Source organism: Pipistrellus kuhlii, unplaced genomic scaffold (genome assembly GCF_014108245.1).
Source record: "Pipistrellus kuhlii isolate mPipKuh1 unplaced genomic scaffold, mPipKuh1.p scaffold_m20_p_1, whole genome shotgun sequence".
Taxonomy (NCBI): domain Eukaryota; kingdom Metazoa; phylum Chordata; class Mammalia; order Chiroptera; family Vespertilionidae; genus Pipistrellus; species Pipistrellus kuhlii.
This window is the reverse complement of record NW_023425404.1, coordinates 35,361,051-35,388,000: the sequence shown is the minus strand read 5'-3', so window position 1 is coordinate 35,388,000 and position 26,950 is coordinate 35,361,051. Positions and strand designations below refer to the sequence as shown.

The 26,950-nt window shown below is 41.7% G+C and overlaps 1 protein-coding gene across 3 annotated transcripts; it reads left to right on the top strand.

The window, feature by feature from the left end:
- Positions 1-9,462: 9,462 nt before the first annotated feature.
- LACTB (lactamase beta) lies at positions 9,463-23,883 on the top strand. Of its 3 annotated transcripts, none has more exons than XR_004988321.2 (6): positions 9,463-9,914; positions 10,349-10,415; positions 12,055-12,245; positions 12,513-12,864; positions 14,601-14,762; positions 23,121-23,348. XR_004988321.2 is itself a non-coding variant. In XM_036439795.2 (6 exons), the coding sequence occupies exons 1-6, from the start codon at positions 9,543-9,545 to the stop codon at positions 23,650-23,652; spliced, it is 1,680 nt and encodes a 559-aa protein (XP_036295688.1). In that variant the 5' UTR covers positions 9,468-9,542; the 3' UTR covers positions 23,653-23,883. The 3 variants fall into 3 exon arrangements, 2 of the variants coding, with proteins under 2 accessions (XP_036295700.1, XP_036295688.1); XM_036439795.2 differs by having other exon boundaries at positions 9,468-9,914; positions 14,597-14,762; positions 23,121-23,883; XM_036439807.2 differs by lacking the exon at positions 23,121-23,348 and having other exon boundaries at positions 14,601-15,001.
- Positions 23,884-26,950: the final 3,067 nt, after the last annotated feature.

Sequence of the window (26,950 nt, the reverse complement as noted above, 5' to 3'; positions counted from 1 at the left end):
AGGATCCATTTATACTTTTTAAAATTACTAGGAATCCCAAAGGGCTTTTGTTTGTGTGGGATAAATATGTTGGTCATAAACAGTCAGCCAGATAGTTTTTTCTCCAGCATAAATGATTTTATTGGGGGGTGGAGGGAGACAAGAAATTGCAATCTGATATATGAAACCATGGCAAGCCACATACCAGTCCACTGAAACACGGAGATGAGGCTTTGCAGAGGGAAAAGGAGGTTGGGAGGCTATTACAAACACAGATATGGGGACACTCACTGAGAGCGTGGTCATATCCTCCTTTCTGCTTCATGATAGACATAAGGCATGAGAGCTTCCTTTCTGGCCTCCCTACTTTGCTTTAAGTGAGGTTTCTGTTCATTAATTTTCACATATTATCAATATTTATGTATGAGAAATTAAAACTGAGAAATCTATTTACAGTGACAATAATAAACCCATTCTATCTTAGCATAGCTAACTTTTTTAATGAAAATACACTGAGTGGCCAGATTATTATGATCTCTTAATGCATAATAATCTGGCCACTCAGTGTATATCCTATATAATAAAAGGCTAATATGCAAATTGTCCCCTCAACCAAGAGTTTAACCAGCAGGAAGGCTGGCCAACTGCCCATGAGCCCTCTCCTTGGCCAGGCTGGCTGGACCCCACCCATGCACAAATTCATGCACTGAGCCTCTAATATATATATATATGAGTGGCCGGATTATCATGCCTTCAGAGATCATAATAATCTGGCTACTCAATGTATATTTGTAAGTTGAAGCTCTAAGCCCCATTTGACTATGTTTGGTGATAAGGCCTGTAAAGTTTACTGAGTTCATAGGGTGGGGCCCTGATACCATGGGATTGATGGTTTTGTAAGAAGAGACAGGGGAGACTGCCATGTAATTTAACCAAGAAGAGAGTCGTTACCAGAACCTGACCTTATTGGTACCTGCTGTCAGACTTCAAACCTCCAGAACTGTGAGAATATAACATTTCCATTAAGCCACTCAACCTATGACATTTGTTAGCAACTAGAGCTGACCAATACAAAGCACTTGGGCTAATATTTGATACCTACCATTTATTCCATTTGGCTCCCAATGACCTGAGTCTTATTTATGCTATTCTCATTAATTTTGTATCTATGTCTTTTTAATCCTCACCATCCAAGGAAGTGGTTAATGATGTTTTGTTTTGTTTTTATGTTTTACAGATAATATTAGATAATGAATTCTTCAGATTGCAGACTCAAAAGCAGAAAAGCCCAGAGTTTGGTGGTCTTATGTAAATCACTTACCCTTTCTGGGCATTAATCTCCCCATCAGTAGAATGGGGACCCCATTAGTTTATACTTTACATTGCTTATGAGTATCTAAGTAGCTGCCCAAACCCTGCCCACCCCCCTTACCTCCCATGGGAGGTGTAGGCACTGACCAAGTGGGTCAGAATCAAGAGCTGGTTCCTGGAAGCCAGGATTAGGGAAAGCCAGAAAGGAGGGAGCCAGAGGGGTGAGTGTCCATGTTTTGAAACAGCATAAGGTTCCAGTGCTAATACAAGGGTGTGGGGTGCCTTGTTGTTGTTGTCATCTGAACCAATAGAACAGAAGACAGAACAGAACGGAAATGACCACAGCTTGCCATATGGGCCATCAGGTAAGATACAGATGGAGTGAGTTGGGATGACTCACATCTCATGTGGTAATGAGTGAAAATCTTTACCCAAGGGGTGTTTGCTTTTTAACACCCCTACCCCCATGGTGTAGATTGAGAATCACAGAAGTTAATGATGAAGTAGAGGGTGTGGTAGGGGTCAGGGGTCAGGTGTGCATAGATCTCAACTATGAGATGCTGGAGCCTTACATGTGCATTTGATGCAATAGTTGAAATTAAGCCTTAATTTGCTTTCCTCATTCCTTCCCCTTTTTATAATCTGTAATGGAACAATAAATAAATAAATAAACAAATAAATAAATAAATAAATAAATAGCGGCCCAGTTCAGAGCTCACCAGCCATGCTCCAGGTTTGAGAGCCTTCAGTCCTCATCCCAGGGTTCACACGCCTTTCCCCACTGCCCCCTGCGGAACTGGGAGGCCAGATCCCCAGCCCTCAGGTAGCAGAATCTCACAAGATGTTCCAAAGGACCCACTTGCTTTAACCAGTGACTTCAGAACATCCACGTGGTGCCACCCGGATACTTAATGTGTTTCCCCGAAAATAAGACATCCTCCAAAAATAAGACCTACTTACAGGTTTCCTTCTGAGTGAAATATAAGCCATCCCCCCGAAAATAAGGCCCGCCCCCCTAGGCTAAACATGAGAGATTTGGTCCACTGATTCTGAAAGAAATGGAGTCACAAGAAATTCACCAGGAAATTCAGGAATTGGATTGTTATGATGATGTTCCAGAAGATGCTGACATGATTGTCATTGAATAAATAAGTAAGTTCTTGATACTGTAGGATTCACAGTTTGTCTGGTTTGTGTTGACAACTACCGTACTACCGTACCGTATACAGGTAATAAATTTCCTTTATTTTTATTTAACAATAAATGTGTACCGTATTTTTCTTCATGGAAAAATAATACATCCCCTGAAAATAAGACCTAGTGCATCTTTAATTAATATAAGACACTGTCTTATTTTCGGGAAAACAGGGTAGGACTAGAGGCTCAAGTTCAAAGCTTGGCAACTCACTTCCAACGAAGCAGCCGACTGCCTTGAAATAGAAAAGCATGCTGAGAAAAGAAAATGTTTATGCAGATTCTCATTATCCCAGAGAGTCCATGCTAACCGAAAAGGGCAAGGATTCTGAGACATCTAGTCTGAAACAATGAGGCAGAGAGAGTTCTGGACGTCTTCGGCTTTTGCACCCTGGAGTTATTTGGTTTGAGTGGCTGCCAATACAACGTTCAAGAGATAGTTGCAAGTGGGAAAAGGAACCAGCATTCTTGAGGTTGGATTCCCAAAATTCTCCAGTTTATTGTAAGCCTCTCACTCTAAGTCTGGTGGCTTGGCTTTAGAGACAGCTCCTCCTCCTACTAGGAAGAATGTCTCCTGAGCATCCATCTTTGCCTGCAGCCACACTAATTCCAACTTCCCATCTCTCCCCTCCACCCACCCAATGATCACAGTTCAGATGGCACTTCCTAAGGAAGTTTCCCTTAAGGACCCCAATCTAGGGCAGATCTCATTGTTCTAAGTTTTCATTAACCATTTTTCTTTTCCTAAGAGCAATTACCTTCATTTTTAATTACACATCAATAAGTGTGATTATTTGATAACGATCCATCTTTCCTACCATTCTCTAGGCTCCCTGAGAGCAGGGGCAAGTCTGCTCACTATTATATCACCCTTTCCCATGCCGGGCACACCACCGAACATTCTTGGAATGGATTGCAGAGAGGTAGATACTGAGTAGGAAACAGACAACTGTGAATCCGAGGGGTTTTGTTTTAAAGATCAGCACATGTGTCGCTAAGGTAAGTTATCCCCCAAACTTGAAGATAAGGTTCCTCATTAAAATCAACACACATGGGTGAGACCTGTGCACGGAAGGCAGAGGAAAAGCAGTCCTAACATCTTGTCAAAGCCACAGAGGAAGGGCAGAGCGGATTCTGGAACCTGGAGTTAAAATTGAGAGCAATAGGGAGAAAAGGGAAAGGAGCAGAGAGGTCCTGGGTTGAATATTGTCTCCAGAGACTAAGGTGTAACGTGGTCTGTCAGGCCACATTAATGGGCACAGTCAAAGGGGAGGTAGGCTGAAACTGGTTTGGGTCAGTGGATAGACGTCAGCCTGCTGACTGGAGGGTCCCAGATTTAATTCTGGTCAGGGGCACGTACCTTGTTTGTGGGCACATCCTCAGTGGGGGGTGTGCAGGAGGCAGCTGATCAATGTTTCTCTCTCATCTATGTTTCTGATTCTCTATCTCTCTCCCTTCCTCTCTGTAAAAAATCAATAAAATATCTTTTTAAAAACAAAAAGAGCAGACAGATCCCATCAAGCAACCATGAAAGATGATTTGTACATGTGCCAGGGGTAGGGAGTTGGTAACCCCCAAAATCAGTAAATAAAGAGCAGTAGCTGCCTTACCAAAATGCACGCCTCCACAAGAAGTCACATTGCCTGTCTTGGGGTGCAGGGTTGGTGCCCAGCCAGCGCACAGTCGACTGATGACCCTGTCCATGGAGATCTCCACACCCTCTGTCTGGCCTCAGGTTCCCCAAGCAGCCCCTGTCCATGGACTGGCCTTACACAAAGTCTTTAGGGGAGAGAAAAAAATTGGCCAAGTGTGGTAGGTTGAATAATGGTCCCAAAGGCTCACACCTTAATCCCTGGAACCAGTGGATATATTCCCTCACATGGTAAAAAGGACTTCACTGATGTGATTAATAAGAATGTTGAGCCCTAACTGGTTTGGCTCAGTGGATAGAGTGTCAGCCTGCAGACTGAAGGGTCCCGGGTTCAATTCTGGTCAAGGGCACATGCCTGGGTGGCGGGCTCAATCCCCAGTGGGGAGGTGAGCAGGAGGCAGCCAATGAATGATTCTTAACATTGATATTTCTATCTTCCTCTCTGAAATCAGTAAATATATATTTTTTAAAAAGGAAGAAAGAAAAAAGAATGTTGAGACCGGGAGATTATCCTGTATTAATTAGATACACCAAATGTAACCACAAGGGGGAAGCAGAAGGAGAGAGAGGGAAAGACGGAGAGAGGGAGAGAGAGAGAGAGAAAGAGAGAGAGAGAGAGAGAGAGAGAGAGAGAGAGAGAGAGAGAGAGAGAGAGAGAGAGAGGAGAGAGCCGTGCTGCTGGCTCTGAAGACCGATGAAGGGGCCAAAGCATGAGGGAGGTCTCTAGATGGTGGAAAGTCAAGGAAGCAGATTCCCTTCTAGAGCCTAGAAGAAACACAGCCCTGCCCATGCCTTGATTTTAGACAAGTGAAACGGATTTCAGACTTCTGACCTCCAGAACTGTGACATGATGGATATGTGTAGTTTGAAGCCACATGAGTCTCTGGAGAATTTAGTTGTTTTCATACAGTTCCCCTGGGTCAAATCACTGCAGGGGGCATAGATCAAATTTCTGGATCTGCTGAGAACCAGCGTGGCTGACCTCAACTTTCTTAAAGGCCATCTACCTGGGAAACGTGGCCTGGCCTGGAGAATTCCTGTTCCTTTTCCAAGACCCCCTGTAATGTGTCTCCTCTCTGTCACTCTCCTTAACTCCTTCCCTAGGCAGACTCGCCTGCTCTCTCCTCCCTTCACATAACTATTGCTATCTGCCTCTATTATAGCACTCACCTTACTGTGTTAATGAGCTCTAAGTCTGCACCTCAGTCCAGGACTGCTAGGCACACACATGGCTCCTTTGTGCTTGTTAGAAAACGCTCCCTTTTCCAGAGGAAGTGGATTTCAGCCCTCGAGTTCCTCCCCCGGCCCCCTTCCAAGCACCCTTGAGCTTGTGCAGGGCCTCTCCACCTGTCTTCTCTGCTGTGAGCTCCTGAGTGTTTGTTTGTTCATCTTTGTGTGTCCCCAGCATAGAAACCAGTCCCCTTGGTGACTCTCTGAAAAAGGTTTTCTAAGCAGAAATGAATTGAATGCAGCCTGTGAGCATAGACAGGGTTGCTCCACCAAGAAGTCATCACATGCTGTGAACTGCAGACGGTTCTCAGAGCAGCAGAGGCAGGAAGAATAATGTCATCTGTTCTGCTCTCTGTGGATTCTGGATATTTTAACATCTGCAGCTGGAAACTGTTTAGGGCTGTGGGACTAAAATAGATGCCTATAGTATTCTGTTACCTCATTCTTTGCTTTTGAGACCTAAAATCAATTCTTTTCCACTTCCCCAGGATGCTAACCTACTTGGGGCCAGTTGTTGTTAAGGCCACAAGAGAAACTGTCTGATTGAAAGGCCCTCTGATGGACCCCTTCTGCTGCACCACTTGCTCATCAGTGAAGTGTGACACCATCACTCTCTCCTGGCTTTTCCAGGACACACAGTCAGCTGCAGCAGCAGAGCTAAGAGAAGTGTTTCAGATTCCCTGTGGATCTGCAAAGATGTGGCAAGGGAGAGCCTCAAGGGTTTGGTTTGGTCCAGTTCCCAAGAACTAAACATTCCCATTGTTACAGTGAGAATGCACTCATGTATGACTTGATCGTCTTCTTTCAAAAGGTCATTCTGACATTTCAGGGCAGGACTGTTTGTGAACTTTGCATCAGTCCCAAAGCAGGACAGGCACAGACTGGCTCTTCAGATGACTGGAATTAAATTCCTATTTTGTCTTATTCACTGAGGCAGTGACCAAACAAGTTGACAAGTTGAGGGGAAGAGATGTGGGGAGGAAGACAAACTGTACAGTATAAACTGGAAGATTGTTACCTATAGCAGGAAAAGAACTAGGGATTTTAGTAGTTGACATATTGTTTTTAACTGAAAATATTATTAGAAGGGAACAAACAGCTCTAATCTCTACTCCTACTAAGCCAGAATATTCATTAAAGTTTATATTTTTACAGATTGAAGCACACTTACTCTTCACAACAAATCTTTGATGCCTTTATTATTAGTCCTAATTCATCACCCAAACCCATCAGACAACAAAATAAGTCCTGAGCTTTGTATATGAAGAACACAAACATGTGTAAAACAAAATTATGCCTTCAATAGTTCATAATCTAAATTAGTATAAATGGGAGAAACCAAGATGGCAGCATAAACACCTGAAATTTCTGCCTTTCACAACTACTTCAAAACTACAACTAAAAGACAAAACAGACATCACCCAGAACCACAGGAAGGCTGGCTAAGTGGAAATTCTACAACTAGAAGGGAAGAGAAAAGCACACTGAGACTCAGAAGAGGTGTGGGAGTAAAGGCAGACTCGGAGAGGGCTGGCAACTGAGTACACGGCTGTCTTTTTCAAGTGAGAAGGAGACAAAAACTCCTGACTGCAAGAGGCTGGACTTGAGTTGGGCTTTGGAAGTTGTGCTATAATCCCTTTCAGGAAAAGACATGAAAATGTTCTGAAGGTGGCAAGGTTTGTTTGGTGTTTTTACACAGTTTGTACCAGAGTTGTGATTTGAACTTATTTTAGTTCTCATCGCTATTTTATTTCTACCCTACATTTTGAAACATAGACTATTTTCTAGAGCTGCTTTAGGTTTACAGCAATATTGAGCAGTTACAGAGATCTCCCTTACTACCCCTGCCAACACACATGCATAGCCTCCCCCACTATAACATCCCACACCTGAGTGGTACATTTGTTACAATTAATGAGCTTACATGACACATGATTATCACCCAATGCCCACAGTTTACATTAGGGTTTACTCATGGACAAATGTATAAAGACATGTATCCATCATTACAGTATTATATGGAGCAGGTTCATTGCTCTAAAATCCTCTGTGCTCTATTCATCCCTACCTATGCTCTAACCTCCGACAACCATTGATTTTTTTTTTTTTACTGTCTCTGTAGTTATGCTTTTTCCTGAATGTCATATAGTTGGAATCATACAGTATGTAGCCTTTTCAGGTTGGCTTCTTTCACTAAGTAATATGCATTAAAGTTTCCTCAATATCTTTTCATGGCTCAATAGCTCTTCTTCTTTTTTTTCTTTTCACTGCTGAATAACATTCCATTATCTGAATGTACCACAGTTTATGTATTCATTCATCCTGTTTGCTTCCAAGTGTTGGCAATTATTAACAAAGCTTCAGTAAACATCACGTGCAGGTTTTTGTGTGGACATAAGTATTCAACTCCTTTGGGTAAATAAATACCAAGGAACATGACTGTTGGATCAATGGTAAGAATATGTTTAGTTTATAAGAAATCACTAAGCTATATTCCAAAGTGGCTGTACCATTTTACACTTCCACCAGAAAAGGATGAGAATTTCTATTGCCCCATAGCCTCACCAGCATTGGTATTCTGGATTTTGATGACTATAATAGGTGTGTAATGTTATCTCATTGTTGTTTAAAAAAAAACACATATTGTTTTCTATTAACTCGTCTTTTTGTTTAGCCAGGAAATGGTCTCTTTTTTTTCCACTTTCCTATAGATTGTCCTACTGCTTTCCTTTGTCTAAAGTGATTTCACTTTTTGATTATTGATTTTGTTGCCAATCTTCCTTAGAAATATTTTCCTTCATATGTTTTGGAAATTTATAGAAAAATACATAAAATATCTATGTACAGTTTTTAAAATAATGATATAGTCAACACTTATTATAAGCACCACTGGCTGTCTTCTATATTTTTCTCTTTAATGTTTTCTTTTCTTTCACTGTCACTGCTTGGAGTAGAGGTAGGAACCTCTAATACCATTCTGACAGAGTGCACTTGTCCACTCAAACAGCAGGTGGTGCTCCAGAGACCTTTGTGAGTTCCTTTGCTAAATTCTCTGAATCCTAGGAGACCCTGATCTCTTGGGGGCTGTGGTCTTTGTTATGACTTCACCTCCTGACTAGGTAGGTGTGATTACCATTATTGCCATTTCCTCCAGTTAAACAATTAGTAGCTCAAGATGTTCACAGTTTTTTTCTCCTGACAACAGCTGTCAATTCAAGTCTATAAACTCTCTCTATATTCCAACTGCAAGAAAAGACAGGATCATTTTATATATTGGGTAATAGTGCCCCAGTACCTACGGCCAAAAGCTTTCAAAAATCTTTCAGCGCGCGCGTGTGTGTGTGTGTGTGTGTGTGTGTGTGTCCCAAAGTATAAAGATAAAATTGTAACATTGGAGTGGACGTTTAATCACCTTCAAAATTAACATTATGTCACAAAGTTAACATTATGTCACTTTTACATTTTGGAGCAATTTGAGGTTAGAGTTCTTACTTCACAAGAATATCTGATCATCTCCAGATGCCAAAAACCATAGCTCATACATTATATGAGTTATTTTGGATAAAAAAAATTTTTCAAGTGCAAAATGTTTGAATCTTTTTTTCCAACAACAGATAATGTAAGGCCTGGAAATAACATATTTGATGTGTGGCGCTAGACTTCTGGAAATAAGAGATTTTTTACAAGAGACCTGTGAGCTGAAATGAGACACAGAATATGGGGAAGGCAAGAGAGAGAAGAGAGTTCTGAGGGAAAAGGAGGTGCGATGCTGCTCCAGGAGCAGAGGACCGGGGGTCCCTGCCTAGTGAGGGCTCAGGTGGGTCCAGTGAAGCAGTGTGAGGTGGTACTGTGCGCCCCGGCGTCCAGGGGAGCGCGCACTCCGAGGGAGCAGGGACTAGGAAGGCTTCTCTGAGGAGGTGACACTGGATCTGAGAGGGAAGGAGGTGGAGAGGATGCCACATCTAGAGACACACCCTGGGGAGGGAGGGAAGGAGGGGAGGAGGAAGATCTCGATGCGCTCGGCGCTCCGCCCTCGGGCGTCGACTGCTCGGGCCTGAGTGCCTCCCGCCCATCCCTCCCTCCCTTCCCTCCCCCTTCTCCCCCTTCCTCCGCCCCCAGCGCCTCCGCCGCCGCCCGGCCCGCGCGACCGCCGAAGCTGCGGGTCTCCGGAGACGCCATGTACCGGCTCCCCTTGACCGTGACGGCCCGGGCCGCGCCGCCGCGGGGCTGGGCCTGGGGCTGCGGGCGGCGCGGAGCCCACCATCGCGCGGGGCCGGGGCTGCCGCGGCTCGGGCCCGGCTGGGCCGGGGGCCTCGGGCTGGGGCTGGGGCTGGCGCTCGGGGCGAAGCTGGCGGGTGCGCTGAGGGGCGCAGCCCCCGCGCCGCCCCCCGCGGCCCCCGCCCCCGAGGCGCCGCCCCAGGCCGAGCTGCCGCCGCCGCCGCGGGAGCAGCCCCTCGCCCCGGCGTCTCCGCAGACCCCGTCGGCGTCCACCCCCGGGCGCTACGCCAGAGCCATTGACAGCAGCCGCGACCTGCTGCACAGGATCAAGGTGCTGCGACGCGTTGGCGTTGGCGGTGGGACCCCGGAAGGGGGCCCCTCGGGGTCATCTACCCGGGCCGGGCCGACCCCAGCCTGGGCGGTGGGATGCCCACGGTCAGCTCCCGAGGAAGACTTCCCGTTTCCCGACCGTCTGGCCGTGGTCAGACGCTCTTAGGGGGTTGCCCAATTCCGGGAGGAGGTCACGGCCCGGCTTGGGGGCCGCCCCTTCCCTTTCGGGGTGCCAATCCGTCACACCTCTCCGGGTAGCGCAAGATTGCAGCCGAGGTGGGCGGGGCGCGGCCAGGGTGGGCGGGGCGAAGTCAGGATGGGCGGGGCGCAGCCGAGGTGGGCGGGGCCTGGAGATGCCCGGGTGACAGAGCCCATGGCCCCTAAAGTTGTCTCCGCGAGTCTCTGAACTGTCTGTGCCTCTCCCCTTGCTCGCAGGATGAGGTGGGCGCCCCTGGCATCGTGGTCGGAGTCTCTGTAGATGGAAAAGAAATCTGGTCAGAAGGTAGGCTCAGAAAAGGATCAATGAGTAGCTTGTTTTTTGGCCAGTTGGTGATTGAAATCTTGATGTTTTTCCTGCTTGGAGTGAATCTCATGAAATGATGCCCTTCAGCTTACGTGAAATTATCCATGTTGTGGAGGGGGGAAAAATGTGTCCAACAGAAGAATGTATCGAGTTTTCTGTCCGTAAGATTTGAAATGTGACTAATGAATAAATCAGAGTCTTCAAAATGGCTTATTTCTATACCCACTCTTAAACGGGCTGGATTTGTTGTTCTGAAAGTTGTGTATAGGACAGCCTGTTGCCTGCATGTTTGTAGATAACCCTTATCCTCCTTTCCTATATAATAAAAGGTAATTAATATGCAAAATGACCAAATCGAAGGAGCAGAGCTGCCCCCTGGTGGTCAGTGCGCTCCCACAGGTGGAGGGCCGCTCAGCCAGAATACTACCTGAGCCAGGCTCACAGCTGAGGAACCAGCGCAGCATGGATGCTGGCAGGAGCCTCTCCAGCCTCCACCTGGGGCATCCTGGACTGTGAGAGGGATGTCCAGCTGCCGGCTTAGGCCGCTCTCCATGGGGTCCTGGACTGGGAGAAGGGGCAGGCCAGGCTGAGAGCCCCCTCCTCAGTGCAGGAATTTCCTGTACCAGGCTTCTAATGAGTAGGTAAAACGTCAGAATTTTGTGTTTTTCTTTTTTAATTCAGTCAACAATTTGAGTCACCTATTCTGTAAAAGGCACGTGATTCCTGTCCTTAATGAGTTTATGATCTACTTTATTACTTTTTTGAGTAGGTAGACATTTAAATAAAGTAGTACTTATTTACTCTTACTATGGGAAGTGAATTTTTTAAAAAATGATTCTTCCTCCAAATATAAGTATAGCTTAATCTGAATGCCTAATTTATGAAAAATATTGTAACAAAAGTTATATGAATGTCAGGTTTCTGGGTGGGGGCTTTGTTTTTATGCAAATATTTTAGCATAATCCCTTTACGATTTAAAAACAATCGTTGTACCCCCTTTTTTTCTTTTCAGATCTCAGTTCTTTATGTGTCTTAGGATTCCACTTTCAGCCTGTCCAGAAGATGAAATCAAACTTAAATTTTCTCTAGAATGAGCTTTAAATTGGTGGTACCTTATTGTGGTGGGTTCCCCCCTGATTTTCTGATTTGCAGCTGAATTGAATTGATAGTTAGCTAAAGGGGACTTGCAGGCCCTCTTTTCACTTGTTTTTAATTGGATGGGTATTTTAAGGAATTCAGTGGAAACTCACTCAAGAATAAATATAACCTAAAGAACAGCAATGATGTTTTCTTTAAAGAATGTAGAGTAATTTATTTGAAATTTAGAATAACCAAATTGCTTAGATAAGCTGAGAAAAATTAGTGTTTGAATCAGATGGAAAATTACTATTGTGCACAAGGCACAATTCTGTTTAGTTAAAGGGTTAAATTGTTAAGACTTACTGTTATCCGTGTTAAGACTTATCCCTTGCATGTTAAGTTTTCATTAACTTATAAAAGTAGAATGTCTTTCCTTCAGATGAACATACAGGAAATTTTAAGATAGTATTATTTCAGTTTTTCAAAATTCCTTTCACCTTGAAGGTTATTAATGGTGACTTTTGACTTTTTTTCAAAGGCTTAGGCTATGCCGATGTTGAGAACCGTGTACCATGCAAACCAGAGACAGTTATGAGAATTGCCAGTATCAGCAAAAGCCTTACCATGGTTGCTATTGCCAAATTGTGGGAAACAGGAAAACTTGATCTTGATATTCCAGTACAACATTATGTTCCTGAATTCCCAGAAAAAGAATATGAAGGTGAAAAGGTAATGAAACTCACAGTTCATATTACAAATGGCACGTTTAATGGCTTAAAAGGTTGCATAGTTTTCTTTGGTTTGTTTTAAATTATTGTTAATTTTTTTTTATCCAGATGATAATTGAGATTTTCTGAAATTTAAACCTAAAGATATCTATATTACATATTTTTTTCAATAGCAGTTTAAAATGGAAAATATTACTGAGTCATTATTCTGAGGCTACTTTCTGTTATAGTTCAGTAATGTAATTAATTTTCATGTTTTTACAATTAGGTTTCTGTTACAACAAGATTATTGATTTCCCATTTAAGTGGAATTCGTCATTATGAAAAGGACATGAAAAAGGTGAAAGAAGAGAAAGCTTATAAAGCCTTGAAGATGATGAAAGAGATTATGGATTCTGACCAAGAAAAAGAGTTAAAAGATAAAGGAGACAAAAATAATGAAAAGAAAGATTTTGCTAAAGCTAAAATAGAGCAGGATAATGAAACTAAAGGCCGGAATGCCAAACCTGTCAAGAAAAAAAATGATTTTGAACAAGGTGAATTGTATTTGAAAGAGAAGTTTGAAAATTCAATTGAATCCCTAAGATTATTTAAAAATGACCCTTTGTTCTTTAAACCAGGTGAGTGTTAATTCCCCCTCGTAACAAACTCAACATTATTGAAGTGTTAATTCTCAGAAAATCGAGAATAGCATCCTGAGTGCTTTAGATGTGGTAGATGATTGTGGTACGGATCTTGTTGTCCAGTGCTTGCCTTTTGTCTGCATTTCTTAAGAGTAATTAAGAGCGTAGAGCATAGTTCCTGCCGAACATCCAGGCAGCTACTTGTTTAGATTTAGCTCATGGAGGCTATCCAGTCATTTAGTAGATTCTAAATATCAAAATATTGGTGAAAGATTATGGAGAAATGTTGGAATAATAGTTCTCCAAACAAAATCTAGTCCAAAGTGGATGTGATGATAATGTATTGCTATTATCTTGTTTTTTTAATTAGACTTTATTTTTTAATATATCTTTATTGATTTCAGAGAAGGGAGAGAGAGAGAGAGAGAGAGAGAGAGAGAGAGAGAGAGAGAGAGAGAGAGCGAGAGCCACATCAATGATGAGAATCATTGATTAACTGCCTACTGCATGCTCCCCACTGGGGATTGAGCCCAAAACCAGGGCATGTGCTCTGACAGGGAATCAAACTGTGACCTCCTGGTTCATAGGCTGATGCTCAATCACTGAGCCTTGCCGGCTGGGCTTAGTTAGACTTTAAATTGCTCAACTTATTTTGTGCCTTCATTTCTTAAATCAGTGTTCATCAACTTAATTTTATTTCCAAAAAAAATTAATATATAAAAATAACTCCCTTCGTTTTTGTATATTTTTGTATGACACCTACTGAAACCACTTCTTATCTTTAACTTACCATAGATTTATTTTTTTATTCCATTTTCATATTGAAAGATGCTTCTACCATTATACCATTATATAGGTTTAATCAGTAATGGCAAGGAAATGTGATTATGGATTTTGTCTTTAAAAATAAGGTTCTCACCCATTTTTAGTACAGATGGTACAATTTACATTTCCAGAATCCACAATGAGATAAAGGTATATATTTGAATATGTATTTGAATATGTATTTGAAATAAGGTTTATATATTCCTGCACCTGTGGGGTCTCTTGGCCTGGCCTGTGTCCTCAGGGGATGTTGGAGAGCTGGTTTTAGCCTGATCCCCATAGGCCAGGCTGAGGGTCTCCCACTGGGCCTCTAGTACACATATAAGATCTTTGGTTAATCTCTTCCTGCCCTCTCCCTACCCTCTTCCCTCTGAGATTCATCAGTTGTTCCATGTTCCCATGTCTGTGGTTTCCATTCCTGCATTGAGCGTCTGCCCCCTGGTGGTTAGTATATATCATAGCTACCGGCCAGTTGGCCAGTCAACCAATTGGTTAGGCTTTTATGTATATTTAGATATGTTTTATTAAAATAACTTGTATAACTACTTATGCCATAAGCAACTTGTATAACTACTAATGCCTTAAGGTACATTAGAAACAAGATAGTTGACTCAAGAATCCAAATTTGCTTTTCTTTCTCTTCCTAGATTGTTGCCAGTTTGTAGAATTTTTATGTTTGAGGTAGGATCATTTGTTTACTTTTTTATCATAATTTTATTCATGTTTTAGGCACATGGAATAAGTAGGGCCATTACAGAGCTGAATAAGATATCATCCATGATGTTTTATAAATGCTGAACTAAAATATTCCAGTTTTAAGGTATATACCAGTTTTTAATGGAAAAGTATTTTACATGTTATGAATTATTTTCTCTTTTTTTCCTCCTTGCAATGATGTCTCAAGGTAGTCAGTTTTTGTATTCAACTTTTGGCTATACCTTACTGGCAGCCATAATTGAAAGAGCTTCAGGATATAAATTTTTGGAATATATGCAGAAAATATTCCATGACTTGGATATGCTAACAACTGTGCAGGAAGAACATGAACCAGTGATTTACAACAGAGCAAGGTAAATGGATATTTTTTGGTGTGTCTAGCTATATCACATCTTAATACTTATGTTATCAATTAAAACTCAAATTTTATCTTCTTTTCAAAATCAACTTGTGTGTCACATTTTGGAAGCTTTTCTACATATCTGTTTTTCCATTTATAAAGTGTGTTTATAAAATATTCCCAAGATTCTTAGATGAAAGACAGCAATAATAATTTAACCACATGAATAATTAAACCAAAATTGCACCCCTCTTTGGCATCTATAATTTGCTCTTCAACCATCTCTTTTTCATGTTTATAAACTAATGTTTTGTTTATCGTTTGTTATTTTTAATTGTTTTAACTTTTATTTTGAAATAATTTTATACTTATAGAAATGTTATGAATAAGTTATAAAGAATTTCCATATACTCTTCACCCAGATTCTACAAATGTTATCATTTTACCACATTTGCATTATCTATCTACTAGAGCAGTGTTTCCCAAATTTCTCTCATGATGAGAATCACCTGGTGAAGTTGTTAAACTACAGATTCCTGAATCCCAACTAAGAAGTGCTAAACTAGAATTTTTAGGAACTGTCCCCCCACCCCCCTCCACTGGCCTGGTCACCCCTTCCTGCATATATTCCAACTTAACTAGTAGTTAAGTATACAATTTTACCTATATGTTCCCAAAAATTCTAGTTTAGCACTTCTTAATTGGGATTCAGGAATCTGTATTTTAACAACTCCACCAGGTGATTCTCAACATGAGAGAAGTTTGGGAAACACTGTACTAGAGGACCGGTGCACGAAGTTTGTGCATGGGGGGTAGTCCCCTCAGCCCAGCCTGCACCCTCTCCAATCTGGGATCCCTTGGGGGATGTCCGACTGCCGGTTTAGGCCTGATCCAGGGTGGTAGCAGGAGTAGGGGGTTGCCCAATTCGGAGATCGGGCCTAAACCGACAATCAGACATCCCTCTCATAATTCGGGACCGCTACCTCCTAACTGCTCACCTGCCTGCCTGCCTAATCACCCCTAACTCCCCTTCCCCCCCACCAGCTTGATCACCCCTAACTGCCTCTGCCTGCCTGCCTGATCACCCCTAACTGTTCCCCACCACCAGCCTGCTCTCCCCTAACCATCTCTGCCTGCTAACCTGGTCATCCCAACTGCCTCCCCACTGGCCTGGTCGCCCCTAACTGCCCCCACTGTCGGCCTGGTCACCCCCAACTGTCTCCCCCTTCTTTCCACCCCCTACCCCCCCAACCTCCGGCCTAGTTGCCCCATGCAGCCTGCTGTTCAGTCATCCACTCAGTTGTTTTGGCAGTGATGGCTCCTGGTGTTTTATATATTAGGATATGTTTTTGGTTTTCTCTTCTTAAATCATTTAAAAATAAGTTGCAGGCATGGTATTCCTTTATTGGTAAAGATTTAAATGTTTATTTTCTAAAAACCAGGATACTAAGGAAATTAACATTGACACAATGCTTTTATCAAATCTACAGACCTTATTCAAATTTTGCCAATTATCCAAATAATGTTCTTTATAGCAGAACTGTCATGATATCAGTTTGCCCCATTATTGGTGATGGCAATTTTTTTTAAATATATTTTTATTGATTTTTTACAGAGAGGAAGGGAGAGAGAGAGAGAGAGCTAGAAACGTCGATGAGAGAGAAAACCGACCAGCTGCCTCTTGCACCCCCCCTACTGGAGATGTGCCCGCAACCAACGTACATGCCCCTGACTGGAATCGAACCTGGGACCTTTCAGTCCACAGACCGATGCTCTACCACTGAGCCAAACTGGTTTCGGCAGTGATGGCTGTTTTAATTGCTTTGTTGAGATAGTACCTGCCAGTTTTCTGCACTATAAAAATTTGAAAGTAATTTCATTGAAATATAGAAAATGAAAAATTTATTGTAATGTTATTAGTAACCTGTAAAGGGGCATTGAAAGAACATTTTGAAGCTAATGACTTTTCCATTTTACTCTAATTATTTGATATGTTAGAAAAGTACACTTTAATCAACTGTTGCCTATTTCCATTAGTACATGCTTTAAATGGTTTAATGGCACTTGAAATAGATGAATAGTGGAATATTTTTAGCTTTATCTTCCTATCTCCACATGAGTTTTATTTAATCTCCTGTTGTATTTAGTTAAATTATCATTTTAACTTATCAGCTTAAAGGACTTAAATGTGCATTGCTAATCATCCTGAAGGAGACTTTTTTTGGACCTAAAAGAATTTGGGTTAGTAGCAAGCAATGAATTTTAATTTTTTTAAATGGCCTGTAGTTCTCAACCAGTTCAGAGACTCTTAGTGTTTTTTTGTGGAGGTTTTTTGTCCAACATTATATTTTGCTGGAAAACATAAGAAAAATTGACAAATGCCATAGGTTGTCAATTGAATCTAAAAAAGATTCTCTAATAAAGATGGCAGAGATGCATGACCTTATTTTGATTTAGATTTTGGCATTTAATAATGAATGCCTAGACTTTTATATAAGGGAAAGGAGAAAATTATGTGTCATTGGGCTTCTTTTATAAACTGAAAATTACTGATCTATGAATGTATAGACTGCAGAGCAGCTATCATTTGTTTAATGAGTGATTAATTTATGACAAGGCTCAGTACACAAAATTCGTGCACAGAAGGGGGATGTCCCTCAGCCCAGCCTGCACCCTCTCTAATCTGGGACCCCTCAAGGAATGTCTGACTGCCCATTTAGGCCCGAACCACCAGGATCAGGCCTAAATGGGCAGTTGGACATCCCTTTCACAATCCAGCACTGCTGCCTCCCAACTGCTCGCTTGCCTGCCTTCCTGATTGCCCCTAACTGCTTCTGCCTGTCAGCCTGATCACCCTCTAACCACTCTGCTGCCAGCCTGATTGATGCCTAACTGCTCCCCTGCCAGCTTGTTTGCCCCTAACTGCCCTCCCATGCAGGCTGATTGCCCCCAGTTGCCCTCCCTTGCAGGCCTGGTCCCTCCTAACTGCCTTCCCCTGCTGGCCATCTTGTGGTGGCCATCTTGTGTCCACATGGGTGCAGGATCTTTAACCACATGGAGGCAGCCATCTTATGTGTTGGAGTGATGGTCAATCTGCACTACCTTATTAGATATGGTAGAGGCCTATTGCATGTGTGGGGGCTGGCTGGTTTGCCCTGAAGGGTGTCCCAGATCAGGGTGGGGGTTCCCTTGGGGTGTGGGGTGGCTTGAGTGAAGGGCCTGTGGTGGTTTGCAAGCCAGCCATGCCCCCTGACAACCCAAGCAGAGGCCCTGATATCTGGGATTTATGTATCTTCTATAATTGAAACTTTGTAGCCTGGAACGGAGCCAAGCTTCCTGCAGCCATTTCTGTTGGAATTTGTTTACCTTCTATAATTGAAACTTTGTAGCGTTGAGTGGAGGCCTAGGCCTACAAGGGCAGGCAGAAAGCTTGGCTTCCTCCGTTGCCAGGGAAACCCAAGCTTCCCTCCTGCTCTCTGTGGCTGTAGCCATCTTGGTTGGGTTTATTTGCATACTTGCTCTGATTGGCTGGTGGGCATGGCTCGTGGATGTAGCTGTGGTATGGTCAATTTGCATATTACTCTTTTATTAGAGAGGATGAGACCAAAACCAAATAGAATGTTTTCTGAATTATTGCTGTATTTTGACAGTATCAATATGGCCTTTACTTTCTGGTATTATCTTTTTTTATTATTATTTATTATCTTTATTTTCTAGATTATCTTCTAAAAGTAAGTCTTGCTTCTTATGCCTTCAGCTGACAGACTCTAGTAGTAGATTCAATCCAGATGTTAAAGCTGAATGTTAAAGTGGGATCAGTTTTTTAATATGCATTTTACATTCTTTGGGTTTTTTAACTTCTCATGACAATAAAATACAAACTACTGCATAATTGTTTCTAAAGGCATTTAAGAAGCATTTAAAAAATAAGTCTTTAAAATTTTTTAAATATATTTTTATTAATTTCAGAGAGGAAGGGAGAGGAAGAGAAAAATAGAAACATCAATGAAGAGAGAGAATCATTGATTGGCTGCCTCCTGCACACTCCCTACTGGAGATCAGGCCTACCACCCGGCCATGTGCCCTTGACCGGAATTGAACCTGGGACTCTTCAGTCCGCAGACTGACACTCTATCCACTGAACCAAATTGGCTAGGGCAAAATAAAAGTATTCTGAATTTCTAAGTTTGTAGGTGTAGATTTCTGTGGTTATGTAATATTCTTGGGCGGAAGCTAGAGATTCTTAAGTAGGAAGAGGCTGCTTGTCACCTGGCATCATTCCATCAGTGATTCAGTTACCAAGGTGTCCCAGTTACTGACTAAAGAACTTATCTCTATCCCACTCTTTTTAAAGCAGAAATTCCTTAAGAAATTAAAATAAAGTTATCCAGCCGAACACATTATTTTTATGAAAAGCCATTAATTTTTCCTCTGTGAAAAGGAATCAAGGGATTAAAGTCTAAAATCTATTTAAAGTTTAAAATTCTATAATAAAGTCTGGAATTCTCCACAGTTTTGTATTTTAAAGGATGAATGACTGAGGAATTCTTATTTCCAACTTTGAAATAAGTGGCTTGAAATGCTTTACACAAAGCTGATTATTAGCCAAAATATATTAGTAGTTCTCTCCTAGTTTACAGACTTGGAGCTCACTCTAAGAACTATGCTTCTCAATAAGAAAATGTATTTCTGTTGCCAGTGAGGAGCTTTTCATGTCCCTATCAGTTGTCCTTGAAAGTGGGGTTCTTGCGATGTCACAAGAAAAGGAATTTTCTGAGACTTGCACAGGAGAATGAATGGCATTTATTTGCATGAAATTACATCACTGAGTTTCCAAGGCTCCATTTCCCTTTGTCCTGCCAAGGAAGAAGTCCAGCTGTGTCTTTAGCAGGGCTGAGATCAAAGCCGTTGCCCAGAGTTTCTGTTCCATATTTGCATAATCCAATCCAGCATTAGGCTAGTTTAGCTTGTGTTCCCAGCCGCAGTTCATCAGTCCATTGAGTTTAAGATATCCATGGCCGCCGAAACCGGTTTGGCTCAATGGATAGAGCGTCGGGCTGCGGACTAAAAGGTCCCAGGTTCGATTCTGGTCAAGGGCATGTACCTTGGTTGCGGGCACATCCCCAGTAGGGTGTGTGCAAGAGGCAGCTGATCGATGATTCTTTCTCATTGATGTTTCTATCTCTCTATCCCTTTCTCTTCCTCTCTGTAAAAAAAATCAATAAAATATATATTAAAAAAAAAAAAAAAGATATCCATGGCCATGGGCCATGTGGCCTGTAGGACCACATGGCTATGGAGGAACACTGGCAAATGCAAGGACGCAGGAGCAAAGCCAGAGGAACAAGAGAGCCACAAGAGCTAAGAGAGAGAGAGAACTCCTTTGTCTGGGGGTTATATATTTCCACATTTTTACAGGCTTGCATAGGCTCCATCTCCTCTAGCCAATGATCTCTAACAGGCACCCCAACTTACCTTCGCATGCATCCATCTCCCCTTTGCCCAGTCTCTTCCCCCAGTAATCTGCAGGGAATGGGCCAGATGGTTCCCTGGGGAGTACTAAGTTGCAGCTTTCTGGTGAAACTGCCCAGATGGCCAAGCTTATAATGTCTGGCCTTTCTTTTGCTACTTTCTAATATTAATGACTAGGGACCCAATGCATGGCATTTGTACACTGAGGTCAGGTCCCTCAGCCTGGCCTGTGCCCTCTGGCAGTCGGGACCCATCAGGGGATGTCCACTGGCCGGTTTAGGCCTGCTCCCAAGGGGTCCTTAGCGCTGCCAGGAGGTGGAAGAGTCTCCTGCCACCTCCCCTGAGCTTGCCAGCTGTGAGCCCAGCTCAGGGCTTCTGGCTGAGCGGGGCTCCCTCCGTCGATTTGCATATTAGCCTTTTATTTTACAGGATTAGCTAATTACAGCAGTAACATTTCTATTATTTGGCTTTTTTTTAGATTTGATTGGCCTGGAATTCCAAGTGTAATCAGTGTTTAGGCAGAATGTTAGAGTTTAGCTTCTTATTGTATATAAGAGTTGAGGGCAAGAGAGTCAACCAAGATTTTAATGGAGAGGGAAATATGAGAAGGTTTGGAAGAGATTCACTTGGTTTAATTCCTTTTGAGACATGAAAAGACCACATGTCAAGTTACTGGTTCTCAAGAGAGCATTTAAGATTCTCTATAGACTTTTTCTTTTTAAAAAAAAATATATATTTTTATTGATTTCTGAGAGGAAGGGAGAGAAAGAGAGAGAGATAGAAACATCACTGATTGGCTTCCTCCTCATGTCCCACACTGGAGATTAAGCCCGAAACATGGGCCTATGCCCTGACTGGGAATAGAACCGTGACCGTCTGGTTCATAGTTTGATGCTCAACCACTGAGCCATGCTGGCCGGGCTGTAGGCTTTTCCTTTTAATCTTTAAAGCACATACCTATGGCCACCCCTGCTTCACTCAATAGTATGACTTGGGCTTTTAGGGGACATACAAGAATCTTGAAGGAAGAAAGAGGAGTTACTTTTAAAAGTATACCCACAGTCCCTCCAAAGTTATGAATTTTTAAGGGAGGGGAATAGAGGGAGGACATAGAGAGCAGGTTCATTGGAGAGCTGGAAGAATCGAAGTCCTAGGAAAAAGTTTCTGAATCTGAGACCTTAGAGTAGGGGTGTCGAACTCAATCAGAGAAGGGGCCAAAATCTAAAATCCAGCCTAAATCGCGGGCCGAATGGTTTACTGAACAGTCATAAACTGTCATTGTGATGGAAACGCAGCAGAGTGCAGTGATGACAGCGCGGTGCGGGCCACATTGCAAGGCCTGGCGGGACGGATTTGGCCCGCGGGCCTTGTGTTTGACACATGTGCCTTAGAGATAAAACAGTTCAAAGTAATGGTGAGATCCAGGTCTGACAGTGCTTTTGCATAGCCAAAGTAGAATGAACACAAAGATCATTAGAGTGAGACAGTTAGGATACTAAAAACCTAAGAGCATCATTTTATTATGAATCTTAAAAGAAAGGATTCTCCTGAGCCATATTCCATTTTTTGTTTAATTGTTTTGTGATTTCATTTTATTTACCTCATTTATGTTACAGCCTCCTCACATTAGCATAGAAACCTCATGAGATCAGACACTGTCTCTTTTGTTTAATGCTTTATCCCAGCATCCAAACAGTCCCTAACACAGAGTGAGTGCTCTATCAATAATTGTTGAATGCATGAGTAAATAACAACTATCATCTATTGAGTACCTGCCAGAAATATGCAGTGTTTAGAATACATATATTCCTAACTCTGCAAATAGATATTTTTGTCTTCATTTTACAAGATAGGATGCTAAAGCAGTGAATAGAAATGCCAGACTACCTGGGTTTAAATTCACTGTGCCACTTACAAGCTGTGTGAATATGGTATAAGCTGTCCTATATAATAAAGCCTAATGTAAATTGACCAAACAGCAGAACAATCAGTTGCTATGACATGCACTGACCACCAGGGGGCAGACATTCAACACAGGAGCTGCCACCCGGTGGTCAGTGTGATCCCACAGGGGGACCGCTGCTCAACCAGAAGCCAGGCTCACAGTGGCGAGCCAGCGTAGTGGCGGTGGTGGGAGCCTCTCCTGCCTCTGCAGCAGCACTAAGGAGCAGTGAACTGAACTGTAAGGAGTAGTGAGCAGGCAGGCGGTAAGGAGCAAGGGGTCCTGGACTGTGAGAGGAATGGTCTGCTAAGTGCTCCTGGACTGCAAGAGGGCACAGGCCAGGCCGAGGGAACCTTTCCCTCCAACACCCCCCCCCCCGTGCACAAATTTTGTGCACCAGGCCTCTAGTGAGAGTATAAGCTATTTATACTCTCCATATCTCTCTCTTTTTTAAATTTATTTCAGAGAGGTAGGGAGAGGGAGAGATAGAAACATCAATAATGAGAGAGAATCATTGATCGGCCGCGTCCTGTGCACCCCCTACTAGGGAACAAGCCTACAACTCAGGCATGTGCCTGGACCAGGAATCAAACCATGATCTCCTGGTTCATAGGTCAACACTCAACCACCGAGCCATGCTAACTGGGCATGTGTAATCTTAATCATTAAATTTTTTGCAGTTATTTAAAGTTTGATATACTCAGAATGGACAAGCGTGACAATGGAAAAAACAACCCACTTTCAATGCTTTAATTCCCAAGGCAATTAGAGTAGTTTACTCAGTTATTTGTATTCATTAAGATCTGAATCATACTGAAAATTAGTGGTTAGTTCCTGCGAATGTATGATTACTACAGTGAAATGCAATCTGTCTCGTGTACATTTTCCTATTCGTTTTCACGTGTAGTCAATGATAGAGTATTAAATTTTTTAATCACCATTCTTATTTTATTTTAGATTTTACGTTTACAATAAAAAGAGACATCTTGTCAACACACCTTACGTGGATAACTCCTACAAGTGGGCTGGTGGTGGCTTTCTGTCTACAGTGGGTGACCTTCTGAAATTTGGGAATGCTATGCTGTATGGTTACCAAGTCGGGCTGTTTAAGAACTCAAATGAAAATCTTTTGCCTGGATATCTCAAACCAGAAACGATGGTTACGATTTGGACACCAGTCCCTAACACAGAGATGTCTTGGGATAGAGAAGGTAAATATGCAATGGCCTGGGGTGTCGTGGAAAAGAAGCAAACATATGGCTCCTGTAGGAAGCAGCGGCATTATGCCTCACACACTGGGGGTGCTGTGGGGGCCAGCAGCGTCCTGCTGGTCCTTCCTGAAGAACTGGATGCAGAATCTGTACGTAACAAGGTTCCTCCAAGAGGAATAGTTGTGTCCATCATCTGTAACATGCAGTCTGTTGGACTCAATAGCACTGCTTTAAAGATTGCTCTGGAATTTGATAAAGACAGACCAGACATGCCTTAACGTCACAGGTGCAAAATGAACTGTTTTGCTTTTTTAGACATTAACTAAAGTTCCAAAATACATGAGGTTTTTAAGAATAAATTTGTAATATAGTATAATTGAATGCAGAAGATATGTACCTCTGTTTAATTTTGTAATTGCCTTTTATTGTAGGGTTAGTTAGTTTATACTCAGGGAAGTAATATTGTATTTACTTTTTGAAAAAAAATTCTTGAAATAAAATATTCTGATTAAAATATATACTTTTTGAATGTGTAAAATAGAGAAAATCTCATTTAGTAGGAACCTCCAAATGTTGCTGTTTTTTTTCCTTTTTTAAAAATCCATCCCCTCACCAACTCCTGTTTGATAACCATCAGCTTGTTCTCTATATCTATGAACCTGTTTTGTTTTGTTTATTAATTTGTTTTGGTTGTTTTAGATTTCACATATAAGTGGAATCAAATAGTGCTTATATTTCTCTCTGTGATTTATTTCACGTAGCATAATACCATCTAGGTCCATTCTTTTTTTATTGCTGCATAATGTTCTGTTGTACACATATGCCACTTCTTTAGCAACTCATCTATCAATGGATACCTAGATTGCTTCCATATCTTGGCTATTGTAAGTAATGCTGCAATGAACATAGGAGTGTATAGATCTTCTTGAATTAGTATTTTTATTTTATTTGGGTAAATACCCAGAAATGAAAGTGCTGGGTCATATGGCAGCTATATTTGTAATTTTTTGAAGAATCTCCATGCAGTTTTCCATCTGGGTGCACCAATTTACAATCCCACAAATAGTGCATGAGGATTTTTTGTTTTGTTGACAGCTATTCCAACTGCTTGAGATGATATCTCATTGCTTTTTATTTGCATTTCCTTGATGATTAGTGATGCTGAGCATCTTTACATATGTCTGTGGGCCATGAGTATGTACTCTTTGGAAAAATGGCTACTTATTCTACTGCCAACTTTTTAATTGGATTGTTTGGGGGAAGGGGATTTGGCATTAAGTTGTATGAGTTCCCTATATATTTTGGAGGTTAACTCCTTATCAGATGTATCATTTATGAATATCTGCTCCCATTCAGTAGGTTGTCATTTTTATTTTTGTTGTTTTTCGTCACTGTGTAAAAACTTTTCAGTAGTTTAATGTAGTCCCACTTGTTTACTTTTTATTTGTTCACCTTGCCCAAGGAGACATATCCAAAAAGATATTGCTAAGACCATCAAAGAATTTACTGTCTATGTTTTCTTCTAGCATTTTTATAGTTTCGGGTCTTACATTTAAGTCTTTAATTCATTTTGAGTTTATTTTTGTAGTACATAGTGTAAGAAAATTGCTACTATTTGTCCAGTTTTCACACTGAGACCTATTGAAGCAACTATCTTTACCCTCATTGTATACTTCCCTCCTTTGTTGGAGATTAGTTGATCGTATCAGTGAGGATTTATTTCTGGACTCCCTGTTCTAGTTCATTGATCTATTTTTATGCCAGTACCATACTGTTTTGATTACTGTAGCTTTGTAATATAGTTTAAAATTAGGCTTGACTGGGTGTAGAGGATCTGATTCCAAGGTGGCTCACCCATGTGGCTATAGGCACAAGGGCTTACTTACTGGATTTTTGCAGGTCTGTTCTTCTCACATGAGCCTCTCCAGGGTATGCTTGGCTATTCCATGGCTTCCTTCAGATTGCGTGAAGAATGAAAAAGGCAAAAGCCACAATGTATTTTATAATGTAGACTTGTAAATCATATACCATTATTTATGCCAAATTCTGTTGGTCACACAGACCAACCCTAATTCAGTTTGAGAGACAACTACACAAAAGCTAAATACCAGAGGTAGGGATCATTGAGAGATATCTTGGAGACTGGCTCCAAAAATAGCTTATTGTAGTGTGGACATATGGGAAATTTTGTTGTAACAACCATACATATGTATATTGGAAACTAAATTGAATTCAGAAAATTTCAAAAGAAAATTGTTTTTTATACACTCTAATAAAAGGAAGGTTTTCTATCATTCTGAACCCCAAGCCTGTTTCTTCACTTTCCACTTCAGTATACAAAGGTAAATAGATGAACATCTCTTAAGTTGATTGAAATATGAAAAAAATCTGCTAAAACAGATCCATTTCACCTTTTTTCTTGCTTCTCCTGATCCACAGATCTTGTATTCATGTTTGTAAACTTTTTCAATTCATGCTCTCTTTGATAAATATAAAAATGTCATACCTATTTTTTTAATGTTATTTAAATGATAAACATTAGATATGTGACTAGAAGCAAATCAAATATGATAATTTTTTTAATTTATTGGGTAACACTGGTCAATAGGGTCAGACAGGTTTCAAGTGTACATTTCTATGATATATAACCTATATATTGCATTGTGTGCCCACCACCCAGTCAAATCATTCTCCATCACTATATATTAGGCCTTCTTTATCCTTTATTCTCCCCATCCCTTTTTTCCTTTGCAACTTGATTCGCTGCTCTTCCCAACCAGTGGTGGAACCTGTTTGTCCACGCCCTTGAGTCTGGGCTGACTGTGTGGCTTCTTTGACCCACAGAATGTGGTGGGAAGGGTGCACAAGTTCCAGAGCGTAGGCTTTAGGAGGCCTTCAAGCTTGTTTTCGCCCTCTAAGAACACTGCCCCAGGGCTGCCATGGAGTACAGAAGCCCTAATAGCTTCCTGGAACATGGGAGGCCACCTGGAGAACTGAGGTGCCCCAGCTGCCAGCCAGCGCCAGCTGCCAGCCATGTGACTGAAGCCATTTTGGACCTTCCAAAGCAGTTAAGCCTCCAGCTGAATGCAGCCACGTGAGTGAGTCCAACCCACAGAATCATGAGAAATAATCATCCTTATTTTAAACCACTAAGTTTTGGGGTGGCTTGCTTTGTAGCAATAGTTAACACAACTATACTCTGGTGTGATAACAGGTGTGTAAATAATTTGGGAGAAAAAGTAGAACTTGAGAGTACTTGAATAGATAAGATCTTTTTATTTAAATAAACATTTTAAAAAAATTAATCCTCACCCAAGGACATTCATAGAGAGAAGCATCCACATGAGAAACACCAATCTGTTGCCTCCAGGAATTGAATCAGCAACCTAGTTATGTGCCCTGACCAGGAATCGAACCTGCAACCTTTGGGTGCATGAGATAACACTCAGCCAAATAAGCCACCCTGACCAGGCTAAATTCTATTAACAACACCCTGTGTCAGGCACTGTGCTAAGCATTCTGTATATGTTGTTTCATTGCACCTTCAAAACAACCCTATTAAGTAGAAATTAATAA

What these genes read in the sequence shown, in the direction of transcription:
- LACTB (XM_036439795.2), top strand. Translation starts at nt 9,543, where the DNA reads ATGTACCGGCTCCCCTTGACCGTGACGGCCCGGGCCGCGCCGCCGCGG. An exon ending in ACCTGCTGCACAGGATCAAG is followed by an intron (nt 9,915 to 10,348) that starts GTGCTGCGACGC and finishes CCTTGCTCGCAG; the next exon opens with GATGAGGTGGGCGCCCCTGG. An exon ending in GTGATTTACAACAGAGCAAG is followed by an intron (nt 14,763 to 23,120) that starts GTAAATGGATAT and finishes ATTTTATTTTAG; the next exon opens with ATTTTACGTTTACAATAAAA.